At 44.4% G+C, this 16,622-nt stretch overlaps 1 protein-coding gene across 3 annotated transcripts in view; it reads left to right on the top strand.

Moving 5' to 3' along the window:
• Positions 1 to 16,343, top strand: part of asic1c (acid-sensing (proton-gated) ion channel 1c) — a 118,514-nt gene extending 102,171 nt beyond the window's left edge. For 2 of the 3 annotated variants that reach the window (XM_059977954.1, XM_059977948.1), the window contains 6 exons: positions 1,278 to 1,334; positions 3,939 to 4,092; positions 4,522 to 4,613; positions 9,346 to 9,425; positions 10,778 to 10,849; positions 13,534 to 16,343. In XM_059977954.1, the coding sequence (XP_059833937.1) occupies positions 1,278 to 1,334; positions 3,939 to 4,092; positions 4,522 to 4,613; positions 9,346 to 9,425; positions 10,778 to 10,849; positions 13,534 to 13,638 (560 nt within the window). In that variant the 3' untranslated portion in view covers positions 13,639 to 16,343. Of the gene's footprint in view, positions 1 to 1,277; positions 1,335 to 3,938; positions 4,093 to 4,521; positions 4,614 to 9,345; positions 9,426 to 10,777; positions 10,850 to 13,533 lie in introns of those variants that run through there. The other variant, XM_059977963.1, reaches the window with a different exon arrangement.
• Positions 16,344 to 16,622: the final 279 nt, after the last annotated feature.

The following is a 16,622-nucleotide window of genomic DNA, read 5'->3' as shown; positions in this document are numbered from 1 at the left end:
AAGCATGATTTACCCTTGGTAAATCCATGTTGGCTCGGCCCAATCCTATCACTGCTATCTAGATATGCCGCCATTTCATCCTTAATAATGGACTCTAGCATCTTCCCCACCACTGATGTCAGGCTGACAGTTCGATAGTTCTCTGCTTTCTCCCTCCCTCCTTTCTTAAAAAGTGGGATAACATTAGCCATTCTCCAATCCTCAGGAACTGATCCTGAATCTAAGGAACATTGGAAAATGATTACCAATGCATCCGCAATTTCCAGGGCCACCTCCTTTAGTACCCTAGGATGCAGACCATCTGGACCTAGGGATTTGTCAGCCTTCAGTCCCATCAGTCTTCTCATCACCATTCCCTTCCTAATGTCAATCTGTTTCATTTCCTCTGTTACCCTATGTCCTTGGCCCATCCATACATCTGGGAGATTGCTTGTGTCTTCCTTAGTGAAAACAGATCTAAAGTACTCATTAAATTCTTCTGCCATTTCTCTGTTTCCCATAACAATTTCGCCCAATTCATTCTTCAAGGGCCCAACATTGTTCTTAACTATCTTCTTTCTCTTCACATACCTAAAAAAGCTTTTGCTATCTTCCTTTACATTCCTGACTAGCTTGTGTTCGTACCTCATTTTTTCTCCCTGTATTGTCTTTTTAGTTAAGTTCTGTTGTTCCTTAAAAACTTCCCAATCATCCGTCCTCCCACTCACCTTTGCTCTGTCATACTTCCTTTTTTTTAATGCTATGCAATCTCTGACTTCCTTTGTCAACCACTGTGGCCCCTTTCCCCCCTTTGAATCCTTCCTTCTCTGGGGGATAAACTGATTTTGCACCTTGTGCATTATTCCCAAGAATACCTGCCATTGCTGTTCCACTGTCTTTTCTGCTAGGCTATCCGTCCAGTCAACTTTGGCCAGTTCCTCCCTCATGGCTCCATAGTTTCCCCTGTTCAACTGCAACACTGACATCTCCGAGCTGCCCTTATCTTTCTCAAATTGCAGATAAAAACTTATGATATTATGATCACTACCTCCTAATGGCTCCTTTACTGCAAGATCATTTTATAACTCTTGTACTCAGTTTTTATTTTGCATTTTGTCCTCTTTTGCACATTGGTTGCTTGTCTTTGTTTATGTATAGTTTTTTTTTGAAAATTCCAGTGTACTACTTTATTTTTCCTGTAAGTGCCTGCAAGAATATGAATCTCAAGGTAGTATATCGTAAACATATATGTACTTTGAAAATAATTTTATTTTGAATTTTGTCTTTCTCTCCCCCAGGTAATGCAGATGTCTGCACTCCTGAGCAGTACAAGAATTGTGCTGATCCAGCTCTAGGTGAGTCAGGGGCAACCCATTCAGTCTCTTAATAACCAATCTTCACGTTGATCCTTCAAAAGAGAATCCTAATGATTCACCATCTTCGGGGTGTAGACATTTCTTCTTCTCTATCCTGAAAAGTGACCCCTTTTAGAGTCACACAGAAGGGAAACAGGCCCTTTGGCCCAACTGGTCCATGTTGACCAAGATAACCACTAAAAATTCAAGATTTTTTAATGTCATTTCCTGCACACGTGTACTTACTGCCCATTATGCCACTGGCAATAGGGGCAGCAATGAATGTCCTGTATTACTGATGGTGTTCAGGGCTTCCTTCATCATGTCAGTAGCTGCCTTTCGGTTTTCACTACTGTCAGTCATGCAAATCCTGGCTGAAAACTCAGGAATACAGTCACCTTCAAATGTAGAAGGATCCTTCATTGCTATTTCCGTAACAATTTTGTTTTACCAGTCAGGGTTGGTAGCCCTGAACTGAACCCCCGAACCTGGAGGACTGGTGGACCATTCTTAGTCTGGTCTCTGTCCTGTGACCCACCAAGAGGCAAAGCATAAAGCCCAGACTCCAGCAAGAAGAGCTCTCCAGGTCATTGAGACATGCAAGGCTCGAAACACAACATCAAGGTTGTGGTCCTCTTGGAGGTGTATACAAGTGAAAGGAGAATTAAATAATTGTTACTCCAGTTCTGATGCAGTACAAAAAAAAGAATACAATAATAATAATAAAAAAAATAAAAAGACAATAAATATAAATACACAGATAGCTTATATACATCGAGTGATTGTATGTCCATAAAGTGATTCCAGGCTGTACATAAGGTGACTGACAGGAAATAGTAAAGTAGTGGAGGAATTAGTGGGTGGAGGTGTTAATCAGTTTTACTGCTTGGAGAAAGTATCTGTTTTTGAGACTGGTGGTGTTGGCATGGAAGCTGCATAGCCACCTCTTTGATGGGAGTGGGAGAAACAAAATGTGAGCAGGGTGGGTGGGATCCTTCATGATGTTACTGGCCTTTTTCCCAGCACCTTTCTGTATATATGTCCTTGATAGCAGGTAGTCTGGTGCCAGTGATGCACTGAGCAGTATCGAGTCCCCATTGTACAGCCTTCCAGTCTGCCGCAATGCAGTTGCATACCAAGCAGTGATGTGGCTTGTTAGGATGCTTTCTGCTGTGCATTTGTAGAATGACTTGAGTATGGATATGCAAAGTCAGCTTCCTCAGAAAATAAAGGTGATGGTGAGCTTTCCAGACTCTGTTAAGGATGTGTTTTGGGACCACATGAGGTTGTATGTGATGTGCACTGTCAGGATTTTGAAACTACTTGCATTTTCCATTGCTGTGCCACCAAAGCCTGGGGTCCTAAGTAGATGAGCCCCCCTCCAACTCCTGTATCATGGGATCTCCCGCTTACTGAGACCCTCTAGCAATGAATCGTCATGATCCAATCTCTCAAGGCCAGCCCCACATGTCTGAGGTATCAGTCCGATCAAGATCATTGTCCCATTGCTTGGAGACTTGAGTTACCTGGTCAGGGGTTCAGCCATGTGCTGATTTATCAAGTTTCATCCTTCATGCGATATCTGGGTTTTGACTTCAGACAGGAGCTCTCAGGCTTCACTTGCTCTGCAGGTGGAGGTGGATGACAGCTTTGGAAACACCCAGTGCTTTGCTCTTGCTGTTCCCAATATTCAACTTGCTTCCCATTCTCTCTGGCTGTGGATATTTCCTAACTGTTTTGGCCTCTTCCCATTTCTCCTCCACACTCCCTCATTCTTCTACACTCTCTCCATCTCCTCATTCTAACCTTTTTCTTTCAGTCTCAGTTTTCTGTGTGTGCCTCATTCTCGCTATCCTCCCGCCCCCTGACTTCCATCCCTGTGACTTCATCACTCTTGCTCCTTTCTGCTCTCTCTGATACTATTTTCCTGGTCCATCCTGCTCTCTTCCCTTGTTTAATGCTTTCTTCGCATTCTATTCTCTCTGTCATTCCCAATCATACTCATTCAGCTTGATATTTCTCTCTCTCTCTCTTTTCCACTTCCTTTCCATCTCTCCCCACTGGGACTATTTTTTCTCACCTTGTTTCTTCCTTCCCTCTCCTCCCCCAACCATTACCTTTGGTTTTTCTATCCTTCACTCTGTTCCCTATTTTTCTCTCCTGTCCTATGATCCATCTCTCTCCATCCTCCTTCTCTCTTTTTCTCTGTAACTCCTTTCATATTTTCTCCTTTCCCTCTACATTTCCATTAAATTTTTCTCTCCCTCCCCACTCCTTATCCCTCTCTCCATCTCCTCCCTTGCATTGTCTCCTGATACAATAAAATGTACTCTTGACCTCAATATGCCTCATTGTGACCTTGCATCTTATTGTCCGCCTGCACCGGTTTTTTTGTAACTGTAATACTTTATTCTGCATTCTGTTATTAGTTTACTGTCTACTTCCTCAACGCACAGATGTTGTGAACTGATCCGTTTGGATGGCATGCAAAGCAAAGTATTTTTACTGTTATACTGATACACGTGACAATAATAAACTGATTTACCAATTTTCTCTGCTTTGTTGCTCTTTCTCACTCTGCTTTCCCTACTTGTGCTCACACAGAGTTTCTAGTAGAACAGGACAGTAAATATTGCCTTTGTGAGACCCCATGTAATGTGACACGATTTGGGAAGGAGATTTCCATGGTGAAGATACCCAGCAAAGCCTCCGCAAAATTTCTCGCCAAAAAGTTTAATAAAACAGAGCAATACATAGCGTGAGTATCCACATACGTACCTGTTACTGGGAGTAGGGTAGGGGAGAGGTTGATGCATGTGTGAGTGATTTATGAGGGGATAGGGGAAGAAGGAGAGGAGGGGCTGGTGGGTCATCCATGTGGAGGGGGATAAGAGCAGGAGGGAGAGAAGGGGAGGGGATGGGGACAAAATCAAGGGGATGGAAGACGAAAGAGAGTGATATTGGTGTAGGGAAGGAAAGAGTAAGGGTGGGTAAGGAAAAAGGGTTGAGGGAAGTGAAGATGAGAGGAAGGGAGAGGGAGGAGAAGAAGATATTGGTAAAAGGAAGGGGAGATTAGTAAAGGAGGAAAAGGAGATGTGGGGGAGGAGGTGAGTGTAAGGGAGGTGGGATGCTGGGAGACGAGGAGAAAGAGGCACCCAGAATCTCTCTCAGTACATCCATTCTCCAGGGAGAACATACTGGTTTTGGATATTTTCTTCGAGGCCCTTAACTACGAGACCATCGAACAGAAGAAAGCTTATGAGATGGCTGGGCTGCTAGGTGAGTGTTCCTATTCTGCACTTATCCATCACCTCCCTGGGACTGCCGGGTGAACCCTCAAGTGTAGTTCTGGGGTCTCTGCTTTTCCAGATCTTCCTTCCACTCCTGTCCCTCTTCCCAATTATGTTCATCAGCACCCTGTCCTCTTCCTTGAACACTCCCTCCCTCACGCACTGGCACACAGTGTCTACTCCAACAGCCCCTCCCAAGCCTGGGACCTCTTTCACCAAGGAGGATGAGGGCAGCAGGTGCGGGGGGCACCACCGTCTTGCAGGTTCCCATCTCAGGCACACCATTCTGTCTAGGGAATATATCACCATTCCTTTAGCTGAGGCTTTCTAAGGTATTTGTCAGACTACATTTGGAGTTTTGTGAACAGTTTTAGGTCCCATCACTAGGAAAGACTATTGGAGAGGGTCTAGAGGAGGTTCACATGAATGATCCTGGAAATGAAAGGGTTATCAGATGAGGACTATTAGATAGCTCTGTACTTGCTGGAGTTTAGAAGAATTTGGAGGGGTTCTCATTGAAATGTACAAAATATTGAAATGGGTAGATAGGGTGGATGTGAAGAGGATGTTTCAAATAGTTGGAGAGTTCAAATCCTGGATTTCAGTACTTTAAAAGGGATGGGGGGAGGGGAAGAGGGGTGGCATTACTGGTCAGGGATACTATTAGAGCTGCAGAAAGGGTGGGTAGTGTAGCAGCATCCTCTTTTGAGTCAGTATGGGTGGAAGTCAGGAACAGGAAGGGAGCAGTTACTCTACTGGGAGTATTCTATAGGCCCCCTGGTAGCAGCAGAGATACCGAGGAGCAGATTGGGAGGCAGATTTTGGAAAGGTGCAAAGATAACAGGGTTGTTATCATGGGTGACTTTAACTTCCCTAATATTGATTGGCACTTGATTAGTTCCAAGGGTTTAGATGGGGCAGAATTTGTTAAGTGTGTCCAGGATGGATTCCTGTCACAGTATGTTGACAGGCCGACTAGGGGAAATGCCATACTAGATCTAGTATTAGGTAACGAACCGGGTCAGGTCACAGATCTGTCAGTGGGTGAGCATCTGGGGGACAGTGATCACCACTCCCTGACCTTTAGCATTATCATGGAAAAGGATAGAATAAGAGAGAATAGGAAAATTTTTAATTGGGGAAGGGCAAATTATGAGGCTATAAGGCTAGAACTTGCGGGTGTGAATTGGGATGATGTTTTTGCAGGGAAATGTACTATAGACATGTGGTCGATGTTTAAGGATCTCTTGCAGGATGATAGGGATAAATTTGTCCCGGTGAGGAAGATAAAGAATGGTAGGGTGAAGGAACCATGGGTGACAAGTGAAGTGGAAAATCTAGTCAGGTGGAAGAAGGCAGCATACATGAGGTTTAGGAAGCAAGGATCAGATGGGTCTATTGAGGAATACAAGGTATCAAGAAAGGAGCTTAAGAAGGGGCTGAGAAGAACAAGAAGAGGGCATGAGAAGGTGAGTAGGGTAAAGGAAAGCCCAAGGCATTCTTCAATTATGTAAAGAACAAAAGGATGACAGGAGTGAAGGTAAGTAAAAGTGATAAAAGTGGGAAGATGTGCCTGGAGGCTGTGGAAGTGAGCGAGGTCCTCAATGAATATTTCTCTTCGGTTTTCACCACTGAAAGGGAACTTGATGACGGTGAGGACAATATGAGTGAGGTCGATGTTTTGGAGCATGTTGATAATAAGGGAGAGGAGGTGTTGGAGTTGTTAAAATACATTATGACGGAATATTCCCCAGGCTGCTCCACGAGGCAAGGGAAGAGATTGCTGAACCTCTGGCTAGGATCTTTATGTCCTCATTGTCCACGGGAATGGTACTGGAGGATTGGAGGGAGGCAAATGTCCCCTTGTTCAAAAAAGGTAGTAGGGATAGTCCAGGTAATTATAGACCAGTGAGCCTTAAGACTGCGGTGGGAAAGCTGTTGGAAAAGATTCTTAGAAATAGGATCTATGGGCATTTAGAGAATCATGGTCTGATCAGGGACAGTCAGCATGGCTTTGTGAAGGGCAGATTGTTGGTAGAGTTCTTTAAGGAGGTGACCAGGCATATAGATGAGGGTAGTGCAGTGGATGTGATCTACATGGATTTTAGTAAGGCATTTGACAAGGTTCCACACGATAGGCTTATTCAGAAAGTCGGAAGGCATGGGATCCAGGGAAGTTTGGCAAGGTGGGTTCAGAATTGGCTTGCCTGCAGAAGGCAGAGGGTCATGGTGGAGAGAGTACATTCAGATTGGAGGTTTGTGACTAGTGGTGTCCTACAAGGATCTGTTCTGGGACCTCTACTTTTTGTGATTTTTATTAATGACCTGGATGTGGGGGTAGAAGGGTGGGTTGGCAAGTTGGTGGTGTTGTAGGTAGTGTAAAGGATTGTCGAAGGTTGCAGAGAGACATTGATAGGATGCAGAAGTGGGCTGAGAAGTGGCAGATGGAGTTCAACCCGGAGAAGTGTGAGGTGGTACACTTTGGAAGGACAAACTCCAAGGCAGAGTACAAAGTAAATGGCAGGATACTTGGTAGTGTGGAGGAGCAGAGGGATCTGGGGGTACATGTCCACAGATCACTGAAAGTTGCCTCACAGGTAGATAGGGTAGTTAAGAAAGCTTATGGGGTGTTAGCTTTCATAAGTCGAGGGATAAGAGTTTAAGAACCGTGATGTAATGATGCAGCTCTATAAAACTCTAGTTAGGCCACACTTGGAGTACTGTGTCCAGTTCTGGTCGCCTCACTATAGGAAGGATGTGGAAGCATTGGAAAGGGTACAGAGGAGAATTACTAGGATGCTGCCTGGTTTAGAGAGTATAGATTATGATCAGAGGTTAAGGGAGCTAGGGCTTTACTCTTTGGAGAGAAGGAGGATGAGAGGAGAAGATAGAGGTGTACAAGATATTAAGAGGAATAGACAGAGTGGACAGCCAGCGCCTCTTCCCTAGGGCAGCACTGCTCAGTACAAGAGGACATGGCTTTAAGGTAAGGGGAGGGAAGTTCAAGGTGGATATTAGAGGAAGGTTTTTCACTCAGAGAGTGGTTGGTGCGTGGAATGCACTGCCTGAGTCAGTGGTGGAGGTAGATACACTAGTGAAGTTTAAGAGACTACTAGACAGGTATATGGAGAAATTTAAGGTGGGGGGTTATATGGGAGGCGGGGATTGAGTGTCGGCACAGCATTGTGGGCCAAAGGGCCTGTAATGTGCTGTACTGTTCTATGTTCTATGAGTCTGGGACCAGAGGGCACAGTCCCTTTAGAACATAGATAAGGAGGAATTTCTTCAGCCAGAGGACAGTGAATGTGTGTAATTCATTGCCACAGATGGCTGTGGAAACCAAGTCATTGTGTATATTTAAAGTGGTGATTGATAGGTTCTTGATTAGTAAGGGTGTCAAGGGTTACAGGGGAAAAACAGCAGAATGAGGTACAAATGAGAAGGAGGGAAACAAATCAGCCATGGTTGAATGGCGGAGCTGACACACAGGCCAAATGGCTTAATTCTGTTTTATGGCCTTATCACCAGGCCAAAATCCTGGAGTAAGATGAGCTGCTGGAGGAACTCAGCCAGTTGGGCAGCATCTGCAGATGGAAATAGTTGGGCTAAGACTCAAAGTGAATGTAGATGAAGGGCCTCAACCCAAAATGTCCACCATCCATTTCGCTCCACAGATGCTGTTCAACCCATGCATCTTGTGTTGCTCGATTCCAGCATCTACAGTCTTTTGTGTCTCTGAATCTTGGAACTCCCTACCTCAACCATTTCAGTAAGTAAAGGAGGAGGCCATTCAGTCCTTTGAAGCAATTGGCAGCCCAAATCTGTTGGCTGTCTGTACCTGAAGAAGACCTGGATTTCATGGTTTAGTCAGGGTCTTTGGTAAATGGACTAATTATTTTCTGGTAAAGAAGTGACCAGCCCTCTCCACCCCCAACCCCCTGTCAGTCTCAGTCCCTGAAGCCCCAAGGTCATAAGCTCCCAACCCAATCCTCACCAGTGGGAGAGGCAGAGATGGACTGTTCTCTCATCATCTGCAGCATTCCTTGGCTAATGCTTTCTTGCTCCAATGCAAGAAATGCAACAAGCAGCAACCTCTGGCATTGCTGCTGTCCTTACCCTCTGATCCCATTAACTGTCTCCAACCCTTGGTACTTAGAGATTAGCTTTATTTGTCACGTCCACCAAAACATAGTGAAATGTGTCATTTGTATCAACAACCAATATAGTCTGAGGATATGACGCAGCTTGCAAGCATCACCACACTCTGGGCATGAAAATAGCATCACGTAAGTTAATACCTTTTCCATAACCTCTAATTTTTCTCTATTTACATTACTTATTTAACTTAACTATATATATTTACTGCAATTTACAGTTAGTATTATGTATTGCAATGTCCTGCTGCTGCATAACAACAAATTTTATGACATATGCCAGCGATATTGAACCCGATTCTGATAATTCTAACTGTACATCTTAGGAATATGGGATGAAACCAAAGCACCTGGAGGAAACCCATGTGGTCACAGGGAGAACATACAAACTCCTTTCAGACAGTGGCAGAATTGAACCCGGGTCAGTGGTGCTGTAGTAGTGTTATACTAACCATTATGCTATTGTCCCACCCACCAGGAACTTCCCTCCCTTCCTTGGCTGACAATTCCAAACATGGAACCATTGAAAGGGGTCTGATCACTAACCTTGGCTGTTTGATCTCACAGGTGATATCGGTGGACAAATGGGCTTGTTCATTGGAGCCAGTATTTTAACCATTCTGGAAATTATTGACTATTTATATGAGGTAAGAGTTGTCTGGAGCCATGTTTTCATGAGAAGGACTGTGTAGTGCTGAATGTCTAGTTCACTGACTGTTTGTGGAACATGAACACCCTGTCTGCCATCAGCCATCCTGGCCACCCGTGTTACTTGTCATTTCACCTCCTCTTCCCATCTCACACCATGTGTCTGCCCTCAGTCCTCTCTACTGCCAGGCAAGATCCAACATCAACAGTCATGGAAACAGACCCTTCAGCCCATCTCATCCATGCTAACCAAGGCTCTCATTTAACTAATTCCATTTTCTGTGTTTGGTCCATATCCCTTCAAACGTTTCCTATCTACGTCTGTGTTAGAGTACCTGCCTCAACCATTTCCTCTGGCAGCTAATTCCATATACTGATCACACACTGGGTGCAAAAGTTGCCCCTCAGGTTCCTATTAAGTCTCTCCTCTGTCAATTCAAACTAATGTCTTCTAATTCTTGATTCCACAACCCTGAGAAAGACTGTCCATTCATTATGTCTATGCCCCTCATGATTTTATAGACTTCTGCAATGTTACCCTCTCATTCTGCTATGCTCCAATTTAACAGTCTCATCCTTCCCCTGAAGTCCTGGCAACATCCTTGTAAATATCCTCTGCACTCTTGCCAGTTTAATGACATCTTTCCAACAGCAGGATGACCAAAGCTAACGACAATATTCCAAATGCAGCCTCATCAACTCAGTGCCTTGACTGATGAAAATCAGCATACCGCATGCCTTTTCACCACCCTGTCAATCAGGGAATCATGTTCTCCTAGGTCCCTTTGTTCCTCAGGACCCTGCTGTTCACTGTGAAAGCTTTACCCTGATTTGTCTTCCTGAAATACAACACCTTGCACCATCTGAATTAAAGTCCAGGAAGAATTCCTCATATTCTGCCTGGTATGAACATTGAATTTCCTTGCTTCAGATAACCTTCACTCCCTGTGCTCCTTTCCCTCCCTTTCTGGGTTCACCATCTCACCCTTCTCCCTGGTCCACCTGGTTCCACCTATCACCATCTACCCCACCTGAATTTGGCACCACTTATCACCTTCCTTGCATCAGATCCCACCTCTGCACCCAATACCCACCAGCTCTGCCTCTGTCTCACCCCTCCCCTCAGCTGACTTCATTTGCCCACCACCACCTCCTCACCTGCTCTGCCTATCACATACCCAGCCCTTGTCTTGCCTCTTTGTACTAGCCATTTCCCCTTTGCACACTCAGCCTTGATACAAGATCTTGATCCAAATGGTTGACTAGCCTTCTACCTCCCCAGACTGTTCCTCCAGCTGGTTATTCAACCTCCCCCATTGTGTCCTGACCAGCTTCTCTTTCTGCCCTTCAGGTTTTAAAGGACAAAATGTTGAGTTATGTGAAGCGCAGGAAGAGGCCAAAGAGGAGCCACTCTGACAACCTGGTAAAGACATGGTGCTCCTGCAGCACACACGGCAGGCGCACGCAGACATGTAATCTAACATAATGACCCATGTGGGCATAGATAGGCATCCACATATATATATGCATTGATATTGGTTTGTTATTATCATGACAGAAATTTGCATCTAGTGATCACAATGCCAGTAATTTCAATGTAAATATGCAAAAAGATTGGTCTAGTCCTTGGGTTGAGATTCTAAATTGAAGAATGGCCAATTTTGATGATATCAGAAAGGATCTGGCAAGTGTGGATTGGAACAGACTGTTTTCCGGCAAAGGTGTACTTGGTAAGTGCACAGCCTTCAAAAGTGAAATAATGAGAATACAAAGCTCGCATGGAGCCTGTCAGAGTAAAAGGTGAAGATAACAGGTGTAGGGAACCTTGGTTTTCAAGAGATATTGAGGCCCTGGTTTAAAAAAAAAGGTGTATACCATGTATAGGCAGGTAGGAAGAAATGAGGTACTTATAAGAAATGCAAGAGAACACTTAAGAAAGAAATCAGGAAAACTAAAAGGCTTGAGGTTGCCTTAGCAGACAAGGTGAAGGAGAATCCTAAGGGATTCTACAGACATGTTAAGAGCAAAAGGATTGCAAAGAAAAAAATTAGTTCTCTGGAAAATCAGAATGGTAACCCATGCGTGGAGCCAAAAGAGATGGGGAGGCGTATATCTTAAATGCATTTTTTGCATCTGTATTTACTCAGAAGGACACAAAAGTTTATAGAAGTAAGGCAAAATGGCATCAACTTCATGGACTCTATTCAAATTACTGAGGAGGAAGTGTTTGCTATCTTGGGCTGAATTCAGGATGATAAATCCCCAGGGTCTGAACAGGTGTTCCCTCGGACTGTGGAGGAGGCAAGTGCAGAAATTGCAGGGGCCCTACCAGAGATATTTAAATCATCCTTAGCTCAGATGAGGTGCCAGAGGATTGGAGGATAGCCAATGCTGTTATGCTGTTTAAGAAAGGCTCTAAAAATAAACCAGGAAATTATAGGCCGATGAATCTCACATCAGTAGTGGGAAAGTTATTGGAAGGTATTCTAAGGGATAGGATAATTGAGTATTTGGATAGGCATGGATTGATAAAGGATAGTCAGCATGGCTTCATGCTTGGTAGGTCATGTCTAACCAATCTTCTAGCGTTTTTGAGGAAGTTACCAGAAAAGTGGATGAAGGCAAGGCAGTGGATGTTGTCTGCATGGAATTTAGTAAGGCATTTGACAAGGTTCCACATGGGAGGCTGGTCAAGAAGGTTCAGTCACTCAGCATTTAAGTTGATGTAATAAATTGTATTAGATGTTGGCTTTGTGGAGAGACCAGAGAATGGTAGTAGATGGTTGCCTTCCTGACTGAAGGCCTGTGACTAGTGGAGAGCTGCAAGGATCAGTGCTAGATCCTTTGTTGTTTGTTATCTATTATCAATGATCTGGATGATAAATTTGTGGATGACACCAAGATTGGGGGTGTAGTGGACAGCGAGGAAGATTCTCATGGCTTGCAGCAGAATCTGAACCAGCTGGGAAAATGGCTAAAAAATGGCAGATAGAACTTAATGCAGACAAGTGTGAGGTGTTGCTCTTCAGTAGGTCCAACAAGGGTAGGTCTTATACAGTGAATGGTAGGGCATTGAGGAGTGCAATAGAACAGAGGGATCTGGTAATACAGGTTCTTAATTCATTGAAAGTGGCATCACAGTTTGATAAGGTCATAAAGAAATTTCTGGCATACTTGCCTTCATAAATCAAAGTATTGAGTGAAGGAGGTTATATTGTGTTGGAAGTTGTATAAGACATTGGTAAGGCCTAATTTGGAATATTATGTGCAATTGTTACACCTATCTACAGGGAAGATGTAAATAAAAGAGTGCAGAAAAAATTTATGATGATGTTATCAGGTTTGGATGACCTGAGTTATATGGAAAGATTGAATAGGTTAGGACTGTAGAAGATTGAGAGGTGGTTTGATAGAAGTATACAAAATTAGGAGGGTATTGATAGAGGAAATGCAAGCAGGCTTTTTCCTCTGAGGTTGGGTGGGTGTACAATAAGAGGTCATGGGTTAAGGGTAAAAGAGTGAACATTTTAAGGAGAAATTTTCACTCAGAAAGTCATGAGAGTATGGAACAAACTGCCAGCTCAAGTGGTCCATGCGAGCTTAATTTCAACGTTTAAGAGAAGTTAGGATAGGTACATGAATGGTCAGGGTATTGAGTTGCATGGTCCCACTGTTGATCAATAGGAGTTTAAATGGTTCAACATGGACTAGATGGGCCAAATGGTTTGTTTCTGTGCTGTATTTTTCCATGATTGTGTACCAAGATACAGTGAAAGGCTTGGTCTTACATACTGTTCATATGTACACTTGTCAAATATTCCCATGCACATACACTTACAGACAAATTAAAACATCTGTAACAGTCAAATACACATACAAACATCTGTGCTGCTGTGGGAATACATAAATGTACAGTACACATGCGTTCACATGTGTCCAGAATGCGACTGTGACTCGTTGACACATTATTTGAAAAATGGGGGCATTTGGATGGAGGTAGGGGTGGGGGTTTGGGGTTGTGGTTTCTACGCAGGGACAGTGACCGAATGCAGCTTCGAAACTGCCCTCCCCACCTGTGTAATGTTGTTCTCCTTCCCTCCCTTTCAGAGTACCTGCGACACACTGCGGAGCCACTCAGACAGTCTGGGCTTCACCCCCAACGTGCTACCCCGCCACCACACCCTGGGTAACTTTGAGGAGTTTGCTTGCTGACACCCTGGGAAAGATGGTGGGTCGGTGGGGAAGGAGGACAGGCAGCAGTAGGGAGAGGAGAAGCACTGCATGGCGCCGCTTCGAGTCAATCCCAACAGAGGGGACGTGGCGGAGACCAGGGACTGATCGCTGACCCCTCTCCTACACTAGAAGTCAAGCACTCCACAGTGCCACTGGTAAATATTTGCTGTAATTACTGTACAGGAGACACCTCTATCAACACTTCCATCTACCTCCACCCTTCCACATCTTGGTTAACAGTTCCACCAGTATCACCTCCCTCCCACCCCTGGCAATATGTCATCTTTGTGGTCTGGATTGATCCCTCTTGAGGTTTGAATTTGGAGGGGTTAGGGAGAGCAAGATGGAGTTTCTGGCCTGGAGATTTCAGACTCTTGTTTTCCAGGGTTTCAGAGTTTCCTCATTCCCTCTGGCATGGGTTTGACTGTGGGGAAGGGTAGTGGGACAGAATAGTTCAACTCCATGCTTGGCTCTGCTGCATGTATTCCCTGCACCCCCCCCCCCCCAATCTTGTGCTGGGACCATCACCCTCTGCCCTAGGCTCAGGTGGAAAAGAGCCTGAGGGTCAGAAAGGTCAATGGCCAGACTAGCACAAACCCACAACCTGAGAATGACCCAATCCCCAGTTTAATGGTTCAGAAGGAGTGGTGGGTCGAGTGGGTGGCTCTGGAGTTACTGTACCTGAGAAGGTAAAACACAGGGAAGTGGGAGAGACTGCAGTATTTGTAAGTCACAGTCATACAGCATGGAAATGGGTCAATCACATCCCACTGGACTAGTGGGTGCCAGATGAATTATTTGCAATTGTATTTATTTATTAATTAATGTTAAGATGCGATGCAAAACCTTTGTTTACACACCATCCAGTGTGTTTATTCTTGGCTTTACTGCTTGAATATGGGATTTTTTCTAAAATGTGTGGGAGGGTGATCTTCAGTTTGGCCCCCATACTGACACAGGGCTATGGTTTAATATTTTATTAAGAGAAAGTGCCTCTACTAACCCCCCCTTCCACAGTGCAACAATCCCTCAGTACCTCCCTCAGCCCTGCCTCTTCCATTATGTTGCTCCTTTAACATTGCTCTTCCCACTGTGTGATACTTCTTAGTACTACCCATCTCAGCACAGCCCCTCACACAAGGTGGCCCTTCCTCAGCACAGTATTTCTCATGTTTTGGGTCTGTGGATTATTTAGTGGTCTGTATGTATTGCCTGGATAGTGTTGTACAAGCATCTGCCATGTCTTTGTGTGACATGGGGAGTGTGAAACCTCCAGGCTTCAGGACAATCTACATTAACCTCAGTTGGCCCCATTGGAGGTTTTACTGTGAATTTCATTTACAGATGCAGCCCACAGTGATAATACCTCACCCTGTGTTTAGAACCTCTTCACTCCAACAGTCACAGCATGTGAAGGACCGATTGTAAGATCCAACCACCTGATCCCTTGCTCCTCCTCTCCAGCTTACACTGGATTGTTTTCACACCAATTCCATTCTGTCTTCCCCTCCTGTTCACAGTGAGAAAACCCAGCAATTAGTTCCAGACCCACTAACTGGCTGGGAACATTGATTCTGAAATCAGAAAAACAAAATGTTAGAGGAACTCAGTTTTGATCTGATCTAGGGACTCAACCCAAAACCTGGAGAGATCCTTTACCCCCACCCAACAGATGCTGCTTGACACAGAGTTCCTCTAGCAGATTATTTATTGCTCCGGATCCAGCATCTGCAGTCTCGTCTTGTCTTTATTCTGAACATTCCTCCCAGCCCATTAATAGCTTCAATCCCATCCACTCCTCTTGTCATTGACCTCTCCGCCGAGGGAAATATGACTGTCTCAGTCCCTGTTCTGTACCAACCCCAGCAGTCACAGCCAGGTCAGTGATTGCTGGACACCTGTTCCCATCCAAGCTATCTGCCCACAGTGACTCACTACGTGAATGAATGTATGTGTACTGTATTGATGTAGCTTCCCCTTCCACTGAAACCCCCTCCTCCCCAGCCCAGGTGTTTTCCCCACTGTCTGCATGCTGACCAATCAGTGTGATCACCAACCATCTCTCATCCTTTGTGAAATATATACATAAACTATACAGAAATATATAAATATTCCAGTAAGACCAACTTCTGGCACATTGTGAATGTACTAATGATGTAAAATTAATTCAGGAAATAAATTGTACTCATTTTAACTGGTGAATGGGTGTGCTTTCCCAATGACATTCCCAGTCATTCCTGATTGGCTCTTTCTCTAAGCTTGATGTCCTTAACTCCAATTAGCAATTGATTTATTATTGTCACATTACAGTGAAAAGCTTTTGGTTGTACACACCCCCAAATATCTAATTAAGAGATGAGTTGGCCTATTGTGACTACACTATCTCCTTGAGGGAATGGTCAAATCTGTCCCAGTCTCTTGTTCTTTGTGGGACTGTGGAAAATATTAATCTGGCTCCCTACTGGAAGTTATGATGCCATAGCTCTCAGAACTTGTAAAATACACATTCCACCAGTCTTTTCATTCCTTCCTGGAGTTATCCACCCACCAGGAGTAATGACTGAAGGTTACTCCACACGTTTTTGGACTTCCTTATAGCTGGAAGAGACTAGGAATGAGAGGGGTCAAGGAAGCAGAGAGGGACATAAATCTAGGTACATAGGCATGACAGGAAATAGGCCCAGGGAGAGAGGGAAGATTGCTTCACTGTGCTTCCGGTTATCTAAACACAAAGCAGCAAATAGCTTCAGCCACAAGAGTTGGACTTCATCAATGGAGTGGTACACTGTCAGAGGGGCAGGGAGGAAATGACTCTTGTCAGAAAGTCAGTGGCAAGGGAGTGAAAATGGAGTTTAATCTTTTTTAGAAATACAGTATGGTAACTGTGTGAGGATACACACATGGTTACAGGGAGAACATACAAACTCCTTACAGAATGGCAGAATTGAACCTGGGTTAATAGC

This window comes from Hypanus sabinus, chromosome 1, assembly GCF_030144855.1.
Source record: "Hypanus sabinus isolate sHypSab1 chromosome 1, sHypSab1.hap1, whole genome shotgun sequence".
Taxonomy (NCBI): domain Eukaryota; kingdom Metazoa; phylum Chordata; class Chondrichthyes; order Myliobatiformes; family Dasyatidae; genus Hypanus; species Hypanus sabinus.
This window is presented reverse-complemented; position numbering and strand designations above follow the sequence as displayed.